This window comes from Mytilus galloprovincialis, chromosome 5, assembly GCF_965363235.1.
Source record: "Mytilus galloprovincialis chromosome 5, xbMytGall1.hap1.1, whole genome shotgun sequence".
NCBI lineage: Eukaryota > Metazoa > Mollusca > Bivalvia > Mytilida > Mytilidae > Mytilus > Mytilus galloprovincialis.
In genome coordinates, this window is record NC_134842.1 from 63970859 (window position 1) to 63993206 (window position 22348).

At 31.9% G+C, this 22348-nt stretch overlaps 2 protein-coding genes across 3 annotated transcripts in view; one reads left to right on the forward strand and one right to left on the reverse strand.

Moving 5' to 3' along the window:
* Nucleotides 1–594: 594 nt before the first annotated feature.
* Nucleotides 595–22348, forward strand: part of LOC143076244 (kinesin-like protein KIF22) — a 29971-nt gene continuing 8217 nt past the window's right edge. For both annotated transcript variants that reach the window (XM_076251974.1, XM_076251975.1), the window contains exons 1-8: nt 595–710; nt 5008–5157; nt 5952–6079; nt 7706–7863; nt 8401–8546; nt 9260–9433; nt 19380–19455; nt 21215–21259. In XM_076251974.1, coding sequence (XP_076108089.1) covers nt 610–710; nt 5008–5157; nt 5952–6079; nt 7706–7863; nt 8401–8546; nt 9260–9433; nt 19380–19455; nt 21215–21259 — 978 coding nt within the window. In that variant the 5' untranslated portion in view covers nt 595–609. The remainder of the gene's footprint in view (nt 711–5007; nt 5158–5951; nt 6080–7705; nt 7864–8400; nt 8547–9259; nt 9434–19379; nt 19456–21214; nt 21260–22348) is intronic.
* On the reverse strand, nt 1388–4590 carry LOC143076242 (zinc finger protein 862-like). Its single transcript, XM_076251970.1, has 2 exons — nt 3705–4590; nt 1388–3354 (listed from the first exon to the last, which is right to left on the reverse strand). Exons 1-2 carry the CDS (start codon nt 4227–4229, stop codon nt 1759–1761), a joined length of 2121 nt encoding a protein of 706 aa, XP_076108085.1. The 5' UTR covers nt 4230–4590; the 3' UTR covers nt 1388–1758.

Consider the following 22348-nt stretch of genomic DNA (forward strand, 5'->3'; position numbering starts at 1 on the left):
CAATCCAGCGTCACGCTAAAAGTTAAACCCCAATGAGACCCACTTATTTCCTTGTTTTTTGGTTGGTTTCCTGTAATGTGAACATTGCAATTTTGTTTGAATTTTAGTTACAGCAGCTTAAGTGAATAATATTAAAGGGGACTCAGGATTTGAACTTTGCACACAAAGGTTCTTGAAATATGGTCGGTTTCATTTCTTTAGATTTTATATATATATATGTCAATTTCACTATTTTTTGACACTGTATTGAATTTGAGTAAGTTTTCTGTCAAAAGCTTTTCAAACAGAACTTTAGCTCGCAGAAAGGAACCTGTGAAGTGTTTGAAAGGCTAAAAATAACCTTTTGTATCTGTAGCGAGTGTAAACATGAACCACTTTACAGCAAAATTGGGTAACTTTATGTTATTAATATCACATAAACATTTTTTATTCGTGAATGTTTACTTAATTATCAGTTTCAAGATTATTTCGAGATTTAATAATTTTTATTGCATAGCTCACAAAGCATTACATGATTTACCTATATAGATAGCATGTATAGAAGAAATTCTGTTGAGATCAACTTCCCGCAAATAAACAAATCTTTCGGATTTCTCGGGAGAGACCGAAATGGATATGAAAACGCCCAAGATTTGTTTCGCCGAATTTGATTGGTTAGACCAACCGGAAGCGAGGGAAGTTCAAAATACAGAAACAAGAACCAAAACATTGTAAGGATTATATTCTAAATTTATATACCTCTAAAACACTTATAAAAATTACCCATGAATCCTGACTTAAGACATTAAATGTTGCCAGCATACAATAAGAAATATGTATACTCTCTTTGCATCATAATCCATCTGATGATCACCAAAAAAACCCAACATTTTGTCCCTGTTAGTGTTACTGCCACTGGCTTGGTCCAAATATTAATAATTATGATGTCTGGCAAGGCTATTTAAAAAAAGTCCTGTAAATTTTGACATCATAATTCTAAGCATTTGACGTCACAACTTAAAAGTGATTGTTGTTTGATGTCAAAAGGTTATTCGGACGTGATATATAAGGTCTTTTCGAGGCAAAAAGACCTAATTTAAAAGTGTAAATTTTACACTTTAGATTATAGTACGTTTATTATTTTGACTACTACTGGCCCCAGACTGCGTGACAGTTTCCTCTAAAACTGGAGTACCTCTTAGTTCGCAGGAATTTGTTTCCATCCATGGAAAGGTAGACTATCCATATGTTCATAATTTAAGAAATAATTGATGCAAGCTATACTTTATTGTAGTTTAAACATGGGTAGGCATTATATTCGTAATTATTTTTGCCAGAACAATAGTGAGGGCTAAAATAACATGAAAATAATCAGGGTTTCAGCTAGGATTTTGAAACCTTTAGTCACTTTTGCGGAAGACAAAAACTTACCACTTTTTTTCCAAGCCAATAAATTCATAAGCGTATAAATAAATAAAAAAACACATCATTATTTCATGTTTAGTATTTTATTTTCTATTTCAGTATTTCATGAGTAAACAGATACAGATATAACAATAAATCCTGAAATAAAACAGTATTAATGAATAAAAAACATATATATATTACACAATACATAAAAATAGTTACTATTTGATCTACATAAAAGCTACTATTCAATATCACATAAAAATAGTTACTATTTGACCTACAATAAAGCTACTTTTAGCCTAAAAAAAGAGTTGCTTAACATTCTTTGACAACTATATTAAACTACATCAAAGTTTACACTAGAGTCCACTAGTAAAACAAAATCCTCCTGTCCTTAGCCTTGCACCACAACTCAAAAGCCCTTCTAAACCTAAAAGACCTCAAGTCAGAAGGATGGAGACAGATCTTAAGAAGAGTGTTAACAGATGAGACCATCAACCTGTTCCTGAGATATGTCTTAATGAGATTGTACCTACTGAAACCCCTCTCACAATCAACTGAAGATAAAGCAGAAACAAGACAGATAGAAAGAAAGTTGGCCACATTAGGATAGTCCACTGCAAAGGAATCCTTACACAGAAGTGAAGACAAAGCACTGTCCATCCTAACACCTTTGTAACCTGGTAAGACCTGCTTGAACATGAACCACTCCTCCCTGAAATGAACCTCACTAATCAGAGCCTTGTGACCACCCTTATCCTGACCAAAATGCTTGCACAGAAAATCTACCTGCTCCTTACCATAGGAAAGCAACTCCTGACTACCAGCACTGGGAACAAACTGGGGGTCAAAGATGGATAAACTCTGGAAAATCTGCTGAGAAGGAAAACGACTCTGAAGATTCAAAACCAGCTGATCAATGAACTTGACCCTAAGACTCTCAAAATTTGACCTCTGACTGGGACTGTCCTTGATAAGATTGCCACCAAATAGAAAGTTACCACTCTCCTGAACCTCAGAGGGGACTTCAGACAGAAAGGACTCCAACTTGGGCCCAGCAGTAGACTTCATACCAAGAATAGCAGCACAGGCAGGGTCAATAACATCCTTGATAACAGAAAAGGTTAGATCCTCTCTCTGAAATACACGACTCACTCTACAAACAATACCCATAACATCACCCATGAAGTGAGAGACAGCTAAAAACTCATAAGTAGAAATGAACCTAACCAAGCCACCAGCAACAATGTTACCACCCTCCTCATCCACAAGCAAACAGCCAATCAAGATATCAAAGTTATGCAAAAGAGAGGAAACAGAACCTTCAAAGGACAACCACCTAGTACTGAACACCTCTTGAAACCTTTTCTCTGCCTTGTCAAAAATAGTAGCCATAGCTTTTAACTCTGACATGTGTTTACATGAATGATGATAGTATTTGTATACTTCATTAAGAGTACCCTGATATTTCTTTAAATAATTTATAGAATTTGCTGCCTGTGATGATGCTAAGGCTAACCTATGTGCAATACAATGCGTCTTAATTATGAAAGGATTTTGCTCTGAAAACTTAGTAGTTACACCTGACCGTATACCAGTCATAACACTAGCACCATCTGTAGAGATGGATATACACTTTGAAAAGTCTAAGTCATACATATCAAATAGCGTTTTTACAGCAGTAAATATAACATCAGCAGTACCACCAGACAGTTCAAGAACAGATAAAAATCTTGTAACAGACACATTTGATTTTATGTAACGTACATATAACATTAGAGTTTTTTCTGTTGTACGGTCAGTTGATTCATCAAGCATGACTGAATAGTAGATAGAGGCTTTCATGTCTTCAATAATTTCCTCGTCGACTACCTTTGCTAGTGCAATCTGCATGTCAAGGACGGAGTCTGAGCTGGTGTATTTTGCATTTTTGGCTTTCTGAATTGCAGACACAGATTCGACACCCTGAAAAAAAGAAGTAAAAAATTATTAAATTATGCATAACGTAATCATCACTTAAACATAAGTATTTCAAATAATAATTTACATTTTATTTTTGTCTCATTGATAGCTACCACAAAGCAACACAATTATATAATTTAATTTATCTCTTTGACATTTCTACGAATTTCGGCATTTCGTCATTTGTAAAAAAAAATCTTATTTTTCTTTATTGAATCTTTCACATTTTCGGAATTAACGTAAGTCTCATTGACAATATACCCATATCAAGAAAATCTATAATTTTTTATTATTGAGGAAGGGACGAAGGCAATTTTTATTAAAACAAAATAAAGCAGACAATCACCACATACATGGAAATCAAGTAGATCATTGACGCCGTTGTACAGTGATGTGGACAGGTTGTGTTTAGCCATCCAGTAGATGTTGGACATAGCAGCAGTAACTTCCTTCTCGTGAGTTTTGTTGGCTGTAGCAATGCCTTGGTCCCAGTCAGTTCTCATGATCTTGGTTTGAATGGCCTTCTTATGGTCGGCGCTCTTTATGTGTTTCTGAATGTTGTCTTTTAACATCGTCTGACATCCGATCGTAAAGGAATTGATCATTTTGGCAGTTTTGCAGTCTTTGCAGTACATTGCGTCGGCATCTGCGTCAAAGTATATGCATGGGAAAATCTTTGACCATTGTGGTTTAAATTTGGAATTCTGTAGACGATCTGATCTAGATTTCTTGCTACTGTTGTGAACTTTAGCCGGAACCTTTGACCCCGGGTCATGTGATGAAGTGAAGAAGTTTGTAATCATGGCGGATCGTAACGTGACAATCGTGAATAATTGTGGAGTCCATAATGTTTGGCTATTTATTACAACCAAAGGCATTTTGAGAAATTTGAGTTGTTTGTCTAATTATGAGCAGTCTACTCATGATAGCATCCAAGCGGACTTTAATGTTCCCGTTGATTGAATGATCACTTAAATGGATTATTTATGATAACCGTTAATGACCCAATTATCGGATTATCTATACCAACAGTTTATGACACCTGTTGAAAACATGAAACCATTAATTAGCTTGGGGTCATAAACTTGTCTGAAACATGTAACAAGGTAATTTTAATGGAAAATTTTATGGCGAAAATTTTTATACTTTAAAGATTTTAAGTGACGAAATTGATTTGAAAAACTGTCGTCATTTCGAAAATCCTTTCGTATTTTGCGAAAATGACGAGCGCTAGCAAAATCACTGAAAATAATACAAACCTATGTTATAACTACAATAAACTATAGCTTGCATCAATAATAATTGTAAAATTTCTATGTCCGTTGTGTATACAATGTAAGTGTAGAACGTTTGTGCAGGCTCTTCCATGAACCTCCTGTTTTTGTTCGTTAAGAAGTAAATGACTGGCACTGTGATTTTTCAGAGGGAGGAGTTTTGAACAGTCAAAAAGTGTATATTTGCCCGTCCAAAATGGATGCGCTGCTTTGTTGCTTATAGGGCATTAATAAGTCATTTCACAATAGCACAATGCAGATCTATGCATCTTTGGTCTCACCAGTTCAGAAAATAATAAGTCAAGTAAGTACTAAGTACCCTGATCTACGCATGTTTGTTGTAAATTATCTTGATTATATGCATAATATTTTCTGTTTTCAGTCAGATCATGAATAAAAAGCAGACAAAAGTGAATGTGGTTGTAAGGTTAAGACCAGCCTTAAAAACAGATGACAAAAGTTGTGTTTTTGTGGATGGAAAATCTTTAGAAATATTTAACCACAGAAATGTCAATGAAAACATCAAATATGAGTGAGTGAAATGTATGAATACATGTATATCTTAAGTTAAGACTGTTAGACCGAACAATTAAAAAAAAAAGGGTGTAATTTAAAATTTAAAAGTGCACATGCAAAGGAATTGATAAAAGTTTTGAATCCGCCAAATATTTTATATACCTTATTCAATGAAAATCGCAAAGTTTCACCCCGCGAAAATAACCCTCTACATGGTACCAAAGTGATATTCAAACTCATTGATTAAAAATTAAATGAACTGGCTAAAAAGAATGAACAGTCATGAAATTGTGACAACTTTCAATTGTTAGGAAGCAAGAAGAAAGAAATGAGTGAGAGTCTAAATGAACTATTCATGAATTACTTACGGTATTCATAATGTTCATAATTTTGTGTATGATTCAGACTAAAATAATAAATTATATTTTGAACAGGATTGTGATTAGTGTAAAAGTAAACCACATTTTGTTCATTTTACAGCTCTATCATGTCTATAAGATATGAACAGTGATGAACACATGCTATATGTATACACAGTCTTCACGATAAACTGCTTAATCTACAGGCCCGAGGCTCAATTTTAGAAAATATTTATTTAGATTCTGTTGGCCTGTAGATATAATTTTTACAGGCCAGAGAGCAATTTTACAAGCCTGGGCTGCCACTCAGCGTGAAGACTGTATACATGTACATGTATATATTTACTTAAGAATTTGTCATGCCATTTGTTAGTATATGTAGTAAACAATGTAACATGAGCATGATGAGCAAGATAAAAAAGAATTATAATTTAATTTCTTTTTCCTCCAGTTTTTCAGCTGTATATGATATAAATACACACCAGCAGACAATCTATCAGGAATGTGTCAAGCCACAACTGCTTCATTCGCTCAACGGACAAAATGTTTCAATCTTTGCCTATGGACCAACTGGTGCAGGTAATAATCTTAATAAACTGGAAATTCAGGTATTTTAATATATGCATTTCTTATTGCGATTTCAGGAAAATCTGCATTCCGATATGCAAAAGATATCAGAATGGGAGTTCTTATTATAGCCATCATCACCCAGTCAAATTGTTCGCGTTCATAACAAAAAACTCACAATATTTTCTGAATTTACAGTAAAGGTACATATTAAAACCATTTAAATTCTCCCTCATGAATTCGTCCGAATTTAAAACATTTCTATACTAAATACATGGCTAAATAAGAGACAAGTCATAATTTAGGTTTGTTTGCTCGCAGTAACTTTCTTATTTTCTCAGCGAAACAACATTTAATATCTTGTGAACATTTTACAATTTACAAAAATATACCACAATTCCATCTATATGCATTCACAATGTCCTCTAAATACATATCAATACAAACATAACTGTAATATATTATGCAGAGCTTAACGTTAACTTCGTCTATCAAAGTTACTCGAGCACATCGATAATAATCAAACGTAATCAGGACTTATATATGCCTATAAAACCCCACCCGTACTACCGCCCTCGAAATATTCGTGCAGAAAACAACAGTAACATCAGACCACTTCTGATTTACATACTAGCCAAACTTGTACCACAAGTCTAAAGATAGAAATAGAATAGGGAAATTCCAAATATAACGGAATAGAAATAAATAGATTGTCTTGATATATAAAACTAGTATATATACAGGCCATTCATTAGGAGGCGGTACCCGGTACTTTTACCTTCCAATGCTATTGACAAGTACCGCCTAAATGTAGGAATTTGTATAAAAGTTATTCATGGAATAAATTGAAAAGTACCACCTAGAAACGTGGAAAGTACCAATCAACATGAAAGATAATGAAACCCCTGTATATATATGTCTTAGAAACAGGTAGAATGCAAGGTTTTGCAATTTTTTTTTATCCTGTTTTGAGTCTAGTACTAAATTGTACAAATAGATATTTATTTCAACATGTTCAAAACAATGTATGGTAAAGTTTCATCTTCTTATATCTAACGTCTCTTTTGACTGGGCAAATAGCACAGTTATATGGTATAAATGACCTTTTCTGCTGTCATCACTGTCAGTGACTGCATATATCTCTGGTTTTAAATTTAAATGAATTTAACTATTTTTTATGCCTATACTGTCAGATTAATTGTTGGTTGTTTAAAACATGCTACACATTATATTACTTTATTACATGTTCAAGACTAGAAATTCATATGCATGATATGCAGTAGGTTAGATATTTAAAGCAAATAATAAAAAAAAGTTTTAAAAAAGGGGAGGTAATCATTACATCATGGCAAAATAAAAAAAAAAATACACAGAAAACTAAAATTGAGCAATATTGATACTACCAAAATACTTAAGTGAATACAGTCATTTCAAAGTTAAAGATGATAAGGTCATGGATGTCATGCATGTATTAAAAACATTAATTGTCAGTGATTGTGTAAATGTACAATATGGTTCATGTGAGCATGCTGCTTGTACGAAATTTGAAATTGTAATGATTTAATGTTATGAAGTAAGAAGAAACCTAATGAATATATTTTTTATTGTTTATATTTACAATTGGTAATGTTTTAACAGGTAAAACCCACACCATGCTTGGTTCAGCAACTGATCCAGGTGTAATCCCTCGTGTCATAAATGGAATCTTCCATTTGATTGAGGAACAGAAGAAGACAGATACAATGGAATGGTCTGAAAGTGTGAAGTTCTCATATTTAGAAATCTACAATGAAAAGGTTTGTTTAACAAATGTACAGTATTTTCTTTTAATATCATTTCCAGTTTTTGTTTATTCACATATATACAAGTACGTCTAAACAAGTGACAACTCTACAACAGATCAAACCATTGGATCACCAGTGAAGGTGATGTACGGCTGAAAACACATTTTATATGCAGAACTACTGTAACTATCAGCACAACAATGATAAATCTGCAAGTTTGTAGAAGCATATTTTTGTGCTTCCCTTGCTGGGATTTGAACTCATGGGATATAGAGACAACACTATCTAGAATTGTAAAACAGTACATGATATATTTGGCATGCAGATGGAATTGATAAGCTAAATATCTATTGTAAAGATTCATAAGATACAGTCACAGAAATTATTTAAATATATTCACTTATTTATATTTTTATTTTGACCTAAGCTATATAGTGTCAAACAAGTCAGTCTCGTTGAATTGAAGACTAATAATATGTCAGCTGATGTTATCTGTTTTAGTCTGATGGTAAAATGTACTATACATTTGTATGTTGAATATGATTTCAGGTAATGGACTTGCTGGATCCAAAAGATACAGATTTACCAATTAGAGAGGATACTGAAAAAAACATCTTAATACCTGGTCTGGGGGAGAAAGAGATACGCAATTTTGATGAATTTAAAACTTACTTTGGACCAGCCTCAAATAACAGGTTAGAAATAAGTAGATGTACTAATGAGACAACTCTCCATTTTAGTCACAATGTGGAAAAAGAAAACTATTTCATCAAAGTACGGTATATATGTCACTTTCCTAAAAATTACAAAGATAAAAAAAAACCAATGATAATGGACTTATATATTTGTTCACGGTAAATAAGAATACATTGAAATCTGTTTAGCAACAAATCAAACACCCTTACCTTTAAAGATCATTTGAATATATAGTAATCTATTGTTTTAATACACATAAAAGAAACAAAAAACAAAGTCATCAGAGACATAAAATATTTAAAAGGATAATAATTGAAAATTATTATTTGATCTGACAGATTTATACCACAAAAACTGAGGTTATATCATGTATATTGATTGATTCATTCATGGTATTTTTAGACCACTTTTAAGCACCACTTTTGGGCTATATCGTGGCAATCACTTTTTATAAGTGGAGGGAACCGATGTGCCCGCAGAAAACTGTGACCTCTGATAGGAAAACTGACAATCATAGTCAATTAAGATTGGAGTATATCTATTGGAGTAAAATTTATATATTTAAGTGTGTTTAATTTTTGTTATTCATCTTTAATAGGCACCATGTAGACCTGAGTATTACTTCAACCAAATATCAAAATTTATGCTATATGGTATCTATATATACATTATTGTTATGCAAATTAAATGTTGCATAATTCTTATTTATCAGAACTGTAGCTGCAACCAAGTTGAATGAACGCTCGAGCCGTAGTCATAGCATACTGCTGTTGAAAATAAAACGTACACAGAAATCTGCACCATATAAAACTCTTCATGGTAAAATCTATCTTATTGACTTGGCTGGGTCAGAAGACAATAGAAGGACAGGAAATAAAGGAATAAGGTGACAAATTATAGAATGAAAAGCTTATTGAAGTTTTATCCGTTTTTCTGTTTTTTATTCTGAAAAATTTCTAGACTGTGTGGTTGTAGTAGAATGTGTACCATGCTTATGGTGTATGCCCTTATATTTTTCAATTATGACTTGTTTGCCTGTGAGAGGGCTTTTTCATGTTTATTAAATTGTTACTTGGATGAAGAGTTGTGTCATTGGCACTCAACACATACCACATCTTCTTATATCTACTGATTGATTTCCTTGTTCAAACTATAGCGTACACAAAATGAAAAATAGAAATTAAAAATATTCATTATATATGATTATGTGCAAAACATAAAACCATGGAAAATATGTTAACACTTTCACTACTGAATTTATTTTTTTCGCGGGATTCCCTGGCCGAAATTTATTTGCACGAGCCGTTTGCCTGACCGGGATTAATTTCACATGTGCTTCAGCAAAAACGACCTCGTAGTTTTGGTCATTGAAAACTCGGGAACTGTAGCGAGTTGTGCGGTCAAATTTTGATAAAATGTAGATAAATATCATAGGTTGAGCGTCCGTAACCTTTTCATAGAGTGAAAAGCAGTTTACCTTAAAAACGCGTGTCGAAATCGTAGATTGATTGAATCGGAAGATAATTTTTGTCATTGCCTACCGTATATCACTTTCACTTCCATTCGGCAACATTTGTTAAGCACACGTGTGTTTCAAAATTCTATTTCTATGAGCTACTGAATTATTTTCTTTCAAAACCCGTTTCCGTTTTCGTTTTCTTGGCAATAATACTTGTAAATCGAGACTGTCGTTCACGTAGATTTTGGCCGCCATTTGTTTACGGTTTCGAAAGAAGAAAGATAACTCGGGCTCGATAACGGACAATAACTCTTCGAGACGAGTTGTATAATACCCCCAGCGTTGATGTGCGATTACTGAACTATTAAATTAAAAATAATTGTTAACTGCAATAATAATCGATGGGACTTCATTACTTTATGACTTAACCCCAGTAATGCCTTAATTCTTCCACATGTGAATGAGATAAAGCTTTCCAATAAAATAAATGAACCCAAAAAGTGATTTTTTTTAAAGTTCTAAATCCATGAAATTTCCAATAAATTTGATTTGAGTCATGGGGGTTGTATAATATAAAAAAAATATTTAAGCATAAATAAATGTACTACAAATAAGCAAATATTCAGCTGTATCTCAAGATAAAGAGCCTAGTGATTTTTTTTTTTTTTTGAAAATTGTTGAAATTAAATTTGAACTTTGTAGTCAAAATTTAGGATGTATAAGACAACATAAAATTGACAAATACATCAACTGATGTTTGTTAAAGCAGCACAAATAAATACTAAAAGCTGGCAATTAATATTTTATAAATTTATTTTCATCATAGTTAAATTTATTAATCATATTCAGTAGAGGTTAAGAAGATAATATATGCAGACAACTACTGGGTACTGTTTTATTTAAACTCATGATATGTAGACACAGATGGAAGTCGTTGAAAACTATTGCCAAAAAGGGATTAAAATACATCATGTACATGTTTTACTGCAAAATGCAGTTTTAAAATTCATTGATGGAAAGCTACACCAGGGAGCTGCATGATATAGTTTGTAATAACATTTGGAAGCTATGAAATTTGTTTTAGTTTATAATGCTGCATACTCATTGAATAGGAGGATTCATATCATAAATTTTGATTTTAAAATTGAGTGAGGACAATGGAAACTATTTTTTTTTATTTTCTGTTTATATTGTTGGGTTAATTAATGGAATGGTTTGTCAAAAAGTGAATAAAAATTACTTGAGTGAGGATGTTATACTATAACCATTGTTACCAGTCTATTAATTAATCTTTTTCATCCAGCAGCAAGTGTTACTTACATATAAGCCTATATATTAATGTGGTATGAAGATACCTGCTTATGTGTACTAGTCCCATAAACAGTGTTAATTTAAGAAGCTGACTTACAAGGTGACAGCTACAAGACCCTAATGAGGTCCCATTATCCCATTTCCAATTTGATCAGTTTTTTCTCTTACTCCTTACTACTACATGTATATGACTTGGCATCTGAGAGAAGAAGCAATTTATATACCATTTGAAGTCCCTTTTTGAACACAAAAAAAGATGTTTCCTAGTGTTAAAAATGGTTGCTTATATTGGCATTACAAATTGTAATAAACTTTAGGCACTGCCGCACTGGTCATTCATCTTTTGTGTTGGTGTGCTACATGAGGGGGGAGTTCTTCCTCATAATTTCCAAAACAAAAAATGTAACCCCTATATTGTTTTCAGAAACATACAGGAACAGTATTATTTAACAATAATAAATGATGCCATCTCAAGATTAATCAGAAGCAACAGGCAACAGACAACACCTTATGTTATTTCACTTTGGGGAAAAAAATCACTTCCCTCCAGCAAAAAAAATTTTTTTTTCCCCTTTCCAATTCTGAAAAAAAAAATTCCCTTCCCTTCTAAAACAAATATAATTTTTTTCACTTCCCTTCTTTGACAATGTTTTTTTTTTAAATGAGAAAGAAAACAATTTATTACATAAAATAATCATCTTGGCATCTTTCAGGATTTTTTTACTCTCTGTCAACATAATTATTTGTTTTTCAAAACAACTTTTAAAATTTTTGTATGCTGAACAAGACTTTTAAAAACCTCTGTCACAAGACGAGATACATCATGGAAAATAATTTACAATCGATTAAAATACGAATAAGATTGCAGAATATTGTCTCATCTTTCGAAACCACTTTTATGTAAAATAATAAATCTATGAGATGTAACAACACGTGTTTTTATGAACCGCACTATTTATAGACTCAGCTGTCAATTTTGTCAATATCCGGTTCTATTTAAAAAAAAAAGTGGACTTTCGTTTTGTCGACCTACATACTGCAGTACAGCCTTTCAATGAAAAGAAATAAAACCCGTAGCACTACAGACTCCTGAGAGTGTCTAAAACGACGATAAAAGACTCTGACTCAATCGGTAATGAAAGGTTGACTGTCAAACGGCAACGAGAAATAATTATTTACAGTCGTGCACCTGATGGCGACAATCAAAGTCTCGATTTCAGGTTGTTTTACAAATATCCTTCTCACAACTCCAAAATATACGTACAATCACTACTTTTGTTCAATTTAAACGACTTTCATGACCGCAGGTTAAGTTTTCTCAATGTTTCAACTCGAAATGAAACTCCTGACCACGATTGTTTATGATTCCGCCATTTTGTTTTTCACGAGGTTTTTTTTCCCTCAACAATCTTTGAAAAAACATATTTTAACAGTGTTTTTACGCCCGATACTAAAATATCGAATGCATTTGGTGTTTATCATAACATCCATGGAGCAACGGGGCCAAGAAACATGTTTAAACGTTATTTTTACTGTTTGCACTGTGACCGTCTAAAAATAGAAATCTATGTATCCTTAAGGATACATTCGGCATCTACACGGGGGTGCCAAAAGGATACATTCGGCATGCGCGCGGGTGTGCCAAAAGGATACATTCGGCATGCGCGCGGGTGTGCCAAAAGGATACATTCGGCATGAAAGGGTTAAAGGGAAACTTCGCAAAAAAATCAAAAATTGATATTATGTTCATTCTGTATAAAAATGCTCAAATTCATAGATATTAAAGTTTTATTCCGCTAGATAAGCGATCACCATCGATTTTAAATTTAGAGTATCAATTCTCTGCGATCCGCCATTTTGTCTTCTTTCCCGATTAATAAAAACGATATGTCTATAAACCACAAAGAAACAAAACTACAGTAACCGATGTAGTCGTAATTGCGTGTCGATATCTTGTCAATCGTACGGTTGTTTTATCCGACTAACTAACTTGATACGAAAAATATTCTTACTTTTTTTAAATTACCATGGTCTGTTGTTTTTAAACTGTTGATATTGGAATTAGGTGAAAAGTCAAAGTTGAAATCATAAATAAGTGTTCCGTGAAAATTGTTTTCGAAAATCTAATTTGTTCATAATTCTTTAAAGTAATAAACAAATATATTTTGATCTTCCCTCATCTGATCACCAGCATGGCTAAAGGTAATACTTCCAAAGGTATTGTGAGGGGTGTGAGGTGACACGTCCAGGTATTCAAGCGATTTCCTGTCGGGCTTGCAAGTTCATGCATCGTTTCACTTCTGCAGGTATTGATCAGTGTACACGGCTGATAACTTATAACTTATAACTTTCCATTTTGAACTATCAGATGAATAATATACAACTCTCTCTTACTTGTCATTACTAAACTCATACGCTTGTTTATAAATAACATTTCTGGTGTAAAGAATATTATTCATAAACATATAAATAATACCAAAAAAATAAGATTTGAAGAAATTAAAATCTATTTAAATATTTTTTCCAAGGGTGAATTTGGGAAAATGTAATATATAGTCATTGTCAATAGTGAAGGACAGATTGGAACAGACCAGAAATATTGATTTAAAAAAATGTACGCACTTGCCGACGATTCGTTTATACGACTGGATAGAAAGTTACGGAACTATACAGTCATTCCCAAAAAATGGGTACAATTACAAAATTTCAGTGTCGCCGGCAAATAACCACAAAATGCAAGCTTAACATATGTCACAGATGATCTTTTTCGTGTTCTAAGTGATTAATATGTATACTAAAATAAAATTATATTCTTTTGTAATGTATATCGTAAATATATTTGTGTGATTTTCTATTCAATATACGGAAATCACACGAATTCCGAATGTCGCCAAGAAAAACTCCAAATATCGGTGTGAATTAAAATACTTTATTTCATCTAAATCATGATTATATTTGCTTTTTTATTTGACACTATATATTGATTTTTATCCACAAAAATATTTTAGAATCAAAATTTATAATATACACTTTGATTTACCCATTAAACCAATGTCGCCGATAAACGTATAACCTACCGTAACGTATCTTTAGGGACAGTCAAAACATATTTATATGATTGGAAATCATGCCCAAAGTGACTTTAAACAAAGTTGATACATCAAATTGTAAAATCCTGCCTTTAACTTTTATTGCAATGAAACGAAAAATAAAAAAAAATCTTCTCTTTCTCTTTTTTTCGATTGTCGCATATAAGAATCCAACCTACGTAACGCGTATTTTGGAACGCACTAACCAAGAACAAATCAAAATGATGATTATTTCATTGAAAGCACCCATAAAGCTTCTCAATAATCAGTTTTGAGAAAGCAACTCAACAATATTGTTACATATTTCCATGTATAATGTAAATAAAACTAACCTCCGTTTAAATAACCTCCGTGACGCAGTTATTTACAGTTAAGTTGTGAGACTTTTTTTATCAGTATCAGCGGCTGCCGACACTGCCGAAAGTCATTTTTGTAGCAGATATCATTTATTATAAAGGAAACAGACAAACAAAATACAGATTTTGAGAAAAAAAAATGTTGTTTTGAGAAAGGTTAACTTGTTTTTTCACTATTATGTGAGCAACATTATAACGTTTAATAAACGTTATCAGCCATTTTCTTAGATTTGAAATAGTCTACAACACAACTTGTGTAATTACGACGACAATCATAACTTTAGCAGCGGTTTATGGCAAACATTTTCAAGATTATTCAGGACTCATCAATGTAACGGAGGTTATGCAAATAAAAAAAATCTAAAGATGCATGTAAACACGATCATACCAATTGAAATTCTTGTACATTGTTATAGATACCAAATCAGTTCATCAATTATCACTAATAAAAATCAAAAGGTGATGTCAATCATAGACGACATCATTGATTTACGTTACGGAGGATAGAAATTTAAGGAAAAAAAGTGTTTTTTTTTCTCTAACAGGACTTTACTCTTTTTAGATAACGATTTACTAAGAAAAATGTTTAATTCTGTTGTCTTGTTTGTCATTTAATTCCAATATTTACATTCCTTTATATGTTTGCTGTTGGTAAGAACTGGAATTATACGTTACGGAGGTTTTAAATGTCGTTACGGAGGATAGAAATTTTCGAAATGAAACTATTTTGACTCCAAAACTTCATAGTTGAGTATAATACATACATTATGGTGTGAAGGAAGATGACATTATCTGTATAGAGCTAATAAAATTAAGTTGAACAGTATTCGGTTTAGGTAAAACATATTTTTGAGTGAAAGTTCATGAATCGTTACGGAGATTTTGACAAGAACAAGTCCATTTGACTAAAAGAAACATATAACTTGATAGAAAACAGTTTTTTAGTTTGTAATGTCAATAAATTGTTTAGAAAAGCTAGCATTAAAGCGTTAAGTGTTACTATGTATCAGCATTCAGATACTGGTTTGATATCAACCTCCGTAACAAAGATGGGGGTGTGGACTAATACAAGCATAAAAAATACATACAAGTGATTCAAAACATAAATAATAGGGTTTTTCCTGGAAATCTGTATTATGAAACTAAAATATTATACAGCATAACATTTCATTAGTTTAAATTTATTACTAAATAAGTTGTGAAAACTACTTATTTGAATTATTTTTTAAACACTATATTAATTCAGACCTTAAAATTGGTATTTGCTTTCAATATATACAGAATAATACGTATAAATCAGTTTGCTATGGTGGTAAATGTAATCCATTTCACATGAGCCTGGATTTAAATCTTGTGTTTTTCTCTAATGCAATTTTTAAGATGACTTTAAACAACACTAACCTCCGATACGTTCATACTTACCTTGTCTTACAAAAAATGCTAAAACTAGAAAACAACTAAAATGGTGTAAGTAAAAATTTAAAAAATGACAGACTAGATATAGACACAGAAGAAAACAACACTCTCTCTCTGCTCAGTTGAAATTTATTTTTTAACAGTGTCTACATTCGAATTGTACCCATTTTTTGGGAATGACTGTATAGCGCAATTTAAAATATATACATGTATACATTGAACATAAGAAAAAAACATATATTTTGAATAAATAGGGGTAAAAGTGTTGTAAATAGACTAGTCCACGTATGCCAACAGTATGTAATCATCGAATGTCGATAGACTATTGTATACCAGAAGAAGAAGAGAACCAATTTGATTTAAATACAGGTCGATGTATAACTTTTGCTTTGGTTCATTGAAGCTGTGGACCTAGTAAAATCACAGATTTATATTTCAATAAGATTGTTCTCGAACAAAGGAAGTAATTCGTCATCACAATTGTTATATATGCCACTGGACGAACACTAATTATCCCGAGGGAATGTGAATATTTTGCTGGGAAACTTTTGAGTATCAAAGTTTCAAATTAATTTCGGGATTTATTTTCTTTCTTGGTATTCAATAACAGAAAAAAGAATAAATTACTTGTTCGCTAAATAGGGGTATTCTTGTCAGATAAAAGACTTTTAGTTATATTTAAAAAATAGGGAAATATGACATTAAATTGGTCCTGTCTTTTTTTTAAACATAGTTAAAAAGATGTGTGTCTAAGGTGAACGCCACAAGAACCCTGTAATACTAGTACGAGAGTATAGCATGTAAACATTCCTTCTCAATAATATGGTTGTATTGGAAATCTTTTCATACAGATTGACAACTCATTGTCCGATATGCATGTAATATTTGCCACATGACGCCCATAGTTCTTTCTACCATCATCATCTTATTCTGTGATATTGCTGTAAACATCGATGGTTCACACCCAAACAAAATGGGAGTAATGGACCTTCAGAGCTTCTCCGTGTTATACACTTGTGAAATATATAGACGAAATTTCTGTATTGAAATGAATCTACATCTCACAAACAGGATTTTCAAATAACGATTGTGAGTAATCACCTTACAAACCAATATAAACGTATGGCAAGATATAACCATGAAGGAATTTAGTTTTTGTCAGACGCAAGAACTCATCACTATATATATCATAAACGTATACGTATATATATGCATACAGTTTCAAATATTAAGAACAAGCGGTCGATGTCGATAGTCTGTTTTCTAACTGTTCAGAGTTAGACATGTCACTTGTTCATTCTTGAGGGCCCTCATGGGGTTTTTGATTATGTGATTACTTGGCCGTTTTTTTAATGATTATTTGATTATTAAGCCAAATATTTCATGATTATTTGATTACCTAGGACTGTATTTTTAGTTTATGATTATTTGATTACTAAAGATAAGCAAATATTTAATGATTATGTGATTATATTGGCAAAAAAATGGTGATTATGTGATTACTAGGACCCCCCCCCCCCCCCCCCCCCCCCCATGAGGGGCCTCATTCTTGGAAGCCTTCATATTCCCCGTCTAACGATGGGAACTCTTTCTGATTGTGTTAACTATAAATGCTTGTATGGCAATTCTGTCGTTTATCTGTACAAGCGGTTGCATTTCCTCTCCTTTCCCAACAAACAAACGAACGAAACGCCACTAGTCTGATTTCTCTGGAGCTCATCCTCAATGGCTCTTATACGTCAGGAAACTTACATGTATACTAATAATGATTGTTTCAAGAACAACGATGTATGGACGAACTATTATAAATTCGTCAATATCAGTTATGCATGACTAAAATATAACTTTTATTACAACTACTGTATTACTTATTTGGATTAATGACGGCTATCATGTTCAACATTGCACAAATATTATCATAGAATTTAAAAAATAAATGTACAAAAATCTTCAAAAAAAATAATGCCTTAGCTTAGATAATTGGTATTCTTTTCACAAAAAGTTCGTGTAAATGATTGTCAAATGAATTTAATTATGTAAGAATGAAATGTTAAAAAGAAACTAAAAAAAAATCATGCATGTTGTATGTTTTATCTTTTTGTCAATTAAAAACTTTAAAATTGCAATAGTTTAATTAGCATTTAAACACAGCCAGATTTGAATACAAGTTAAGAAATTCCGGTAAAGTCAATGATATCAAACAGATGTACAATGGTATATCAAATTGGGTAATATTGCATTTAGTTTTTATAAAAGATTAAAACTACTATTTTTTGCTTCATATTTGAATCTTTACGCCAATTGCCGCTAAGAAAGTAATCAAAAATTGTTTCCTTTTATTTGTATACACTTTCGGAATTACGAATCTGAATTTTATTTTCAATTAATTTACACAATTTAATTATTGTATCTTTATTCTCATCGTGTATTAAATCTTAGTGTATTAACATCGTGACAGCATACTCTTTCTAATCCTTTCTGTTTATCCTTTCCAAATAACAACATTTATACCTGTGTACGCTTGAACTCACACCTGCGGCTAAATAGCTACAAGGTAAATGAATTGACCTCAAGCCGAGAAATATACAGTGACCTTTACAAAATAATATACACACTCTGCTCACACATTAGTTGCATTGAAATGATTATCAAAACAATAACGGTAAATAGAACTGAAATATTTTCAGTTCAATATCAGTAAAAATGTTCAATAAATATTTTATGAAAAAAATCTCAACAATAATTAATTAAATTTATTCAAAAACATTTACTAGAGATAATTTTATAGGAGTTTAATTCAATCAATACAAAACGGTATATGCATATTCATTTTCGTTCATTCTTATATTGTGGTTCATAACTTCGACCATTCGTCAGCTGTGCGCTTTTAATTACGTATATTGTCGATAAGCTATAAGAGTTAAACAGATTTTATTTTTTCCCAGAATTCAATAAATCGGGCTAATACGTCACGACCCACTCGAGAATTCAACCAAAAAAGTTACAAATACTTGATTTTCTCCGTTATTAGAAGGAATATAAATTTAAAACTTTGCAAATGTGTTTTTTATGTTAAGATGAACATAATTAGATGATAAGTAAAAAATCGCGGAATTTCCCTTTAATAGTAGTATGTTTGTGACCAAAATATATAACATTTGAAAAAAATAAATTTCTGACATGTTAATACCTTTTTTCCAGACTAAAGGAAAGTGGTGCCATCAACAAATCCCTGTTTGTGCTAGGAGAGGTTGTTGATTCTATTAACTGTTGCTTGGTATGTTTCTTGATACAATTATAAGTATAAAATGGAAAAAAGATGTAATTGAAAAAAGAAAAAAAAAACAAAAAATACACAGCTCAGTGGAAAATTCAAAACAGAAAGTCCCTAATCAAATAGCAAAATCAAAAGGTCAAACACATCAACTGAATGGAAAACTCATATTCCTGACTTGGTACAGACATTTTCTGATGTAGAAAATGGTGGATTAAACCTGGTTCTAAAGCTAGTTAAACCTCTCCATTTATGACAGTAGCATAAAATTCCATTATATTGACATCAATGTGTGAACAAAACAAACAAAAAAAATAGGTAATAATGTTATAAATAGGGGTACAGCAGTCAACATTGTGTTATAATCTTTATCATTATAAAAAACAAATATGCACTTCAACAAAGAAATACAATAAGGCATATAGGCAAAGCATATACTGTGAAAGTACTTTTATTTGTAGGGTACCAATTTTTCGTTGTTTTTGTGGATGACTTCATCCACGCATTTAAATGTCCAACAAAATAAAACAACCATTGTCCAAATCAAGATATGGAAAGATCCCCATCAGTAGGTTCGGCTACTGATATGATCTAGAGAATATATTAAATAACGCCAAATCTGAGAATACTTTAATAGCAGTCACAGAACTACAACTGCATGCAGTATTATACCCATTTAATCTTTAATAACCTAAACTGTACAACTTTTGATCTTATAATTCTCATAAAAAAAATTTTGATCTATAAAAGTCAGATTTCAGGTAATGATATATGCTAATATGATAAATAGTTCATTTTATATCCCCATAGTTCTCATACATATGGGAAATAATAATTTCATGCTGGGCTTGATTTTGATAAGTATTATTTGACATTTCAAGATTCGTTTATAGCATTTGTTTATGTTTCTGTTTTCTTTAGGTGACATGTTCATGGCCTAATTAACACTTTTTGATGGTCTTTAATCTGTTGATCACTTTATCATGGGTTAATTAGTGTTATCACTACGATTTACACGGGTCAATTTTTACTATGCAATTTCCTTCAATCCAGACTATTTGTAACCTTCATTTCTAAAGGCTTTAATTTTTTTTTGTAGAAAACTAAAATCCACTAATTTAAAAACCCACGAACATGTAAATATTGCCCAAACCACGAAAATTGATACCCACGAAATTAAAGTACTTTCACAGTAAGCAAAAATGAAAGACAAGAATACCAAAATTTTCCTTTGCACATAACGCAATGACAGGATGTATAAGTACTGAGCCACGTCAAATGGATATTACTGTAAAAAGGCTAAACAGTAAAAGTCATATTCACGGTGACAAATAAAAGAGTACTATAACACGTTATTAGTCAGTACCTAGAGTCTATACTTCAAGACCATTGTTTATCATTAGTATTTGTATTTATTGAATATACCTGTATCTAATTCTTGCAGGTATTTTTTTCCTGACAAGTTGATTATTTTTATTTAATTGAGGTGAGGTGTGTTTGATCTCAATTCTAACATTGGTCAAAATTTAATTATAGCTTCAAATTTGCAAGCATTCCTCTGTTTTTCAAATTGCAATGTAATGAAAAAAGATGACCATGTCTGATGATGTCACATAGGAAGATACATCTTTATGCGGATTATATTTGGAAAAGAAGGATTGAAAATGTCTGCATATGTATAAGAATCATTAGAGAAACAGATTAGTGGGACCACAGAACGGGTTAAGTTTCAACTATACATTTATATTATATTTTATTTCAGCCTAGAATACCATACAGAAATAGTAAGCTGACTAGATTGTTACAGGTAGGTTGGGCTTTTCTCATTGTTGAAGGCCGTACAGTGACCTATAGTTGTTTATGTCTGTGTCATTTTGGTCTCTTGTGGACAGTTGTCTCATTGGCAATCATACCGCATCTTCTTTTGATAAGTCACTTTTATGATTGAAATATGATATCATATGCAAAGTTTTTTTTTATATATAATGTGTAATACATCGAATCTTTAACTGCCTAGGTGGTTGTGTTGTAGTGTATTGGAGGTCATACGTTTGGACTAACGACTTAAAAATTGGTATTAACTACTTCACTGCATATCATGTAGCATTAAGGAGTAAGAGCAAGACTGGTTTCCTTGGTTTCAGAACATATTCCCCCAGTTAGGTGACATATCTTCCTGCAAACTGTTTACCCTGTGAACAAGCATGTTAAAATCTTGCTAGTTGGTCTAGAACAAAGCAGAGAAAATATTCTTTTAACGTTTACATGTTCTAGTCCTGAATATGCATATTAATTTGCCACTGGACATTAAGCAGCCATCCATCATCATCATCATGAAGGTGAGTCAGAAGATACCTAAGGGATAGTCAAACTCATGAATTTAAAAAGAATTGACAATGCCTTGGCTAAAAAATGAGAAATAACCAAAAGACATACAACAGTAAACAAAACACAACCTTAAGGTGGTTCCCAACACTTTCACTAAAAATAATTTGGCTCGTTTAATTTTCATAAAATTTTGACAAAGTATTTACTTTGACCCTTTAACCAAAATATATAAATTTTAAAAATTTTGAACCAACCATTTTATCAGAAAAAATACACTGGTTATATAGCAGTTTTACAAACACCAATTTTGATCATTGAGCTTAATATTTCCTTTACAACACAACGTAATTAAAACGTTTAGCTGATTTTACAGAGTTATCTCCCTGTAGTGTTAGGTACCACCTTAAGACTCAGCATAATTTTGAACCCCACTTACAGCAACTCACAGTTAAAAAAAATCAACTTTGATAGTGACAGTTCAAACAAAAAGAGAATTTAAAAAGTGTTTATTTGTTTTTAGGGGGGGGGGATGTATACTAACCCTTTGAAACCCCTGGCTACAGACCTG

Excerpts from the sequence above, each read along its gene's own strand:
- LOC143076242 (XM_076251970.1), bottom strand. The coding sequence starts at position 4,229 with ATGCCTTTGGTTGTAATAAATAGCCAAACATTATGGACTCCACAATTA. Across the intron at positions 3,355-3,704 it reads ATGATCTACTTGATTTCCAT|GGTGTCGAATCTGTGTCTGC; the intron begins GTATGTGGTGAT and ends TCTTTTTTTCAG.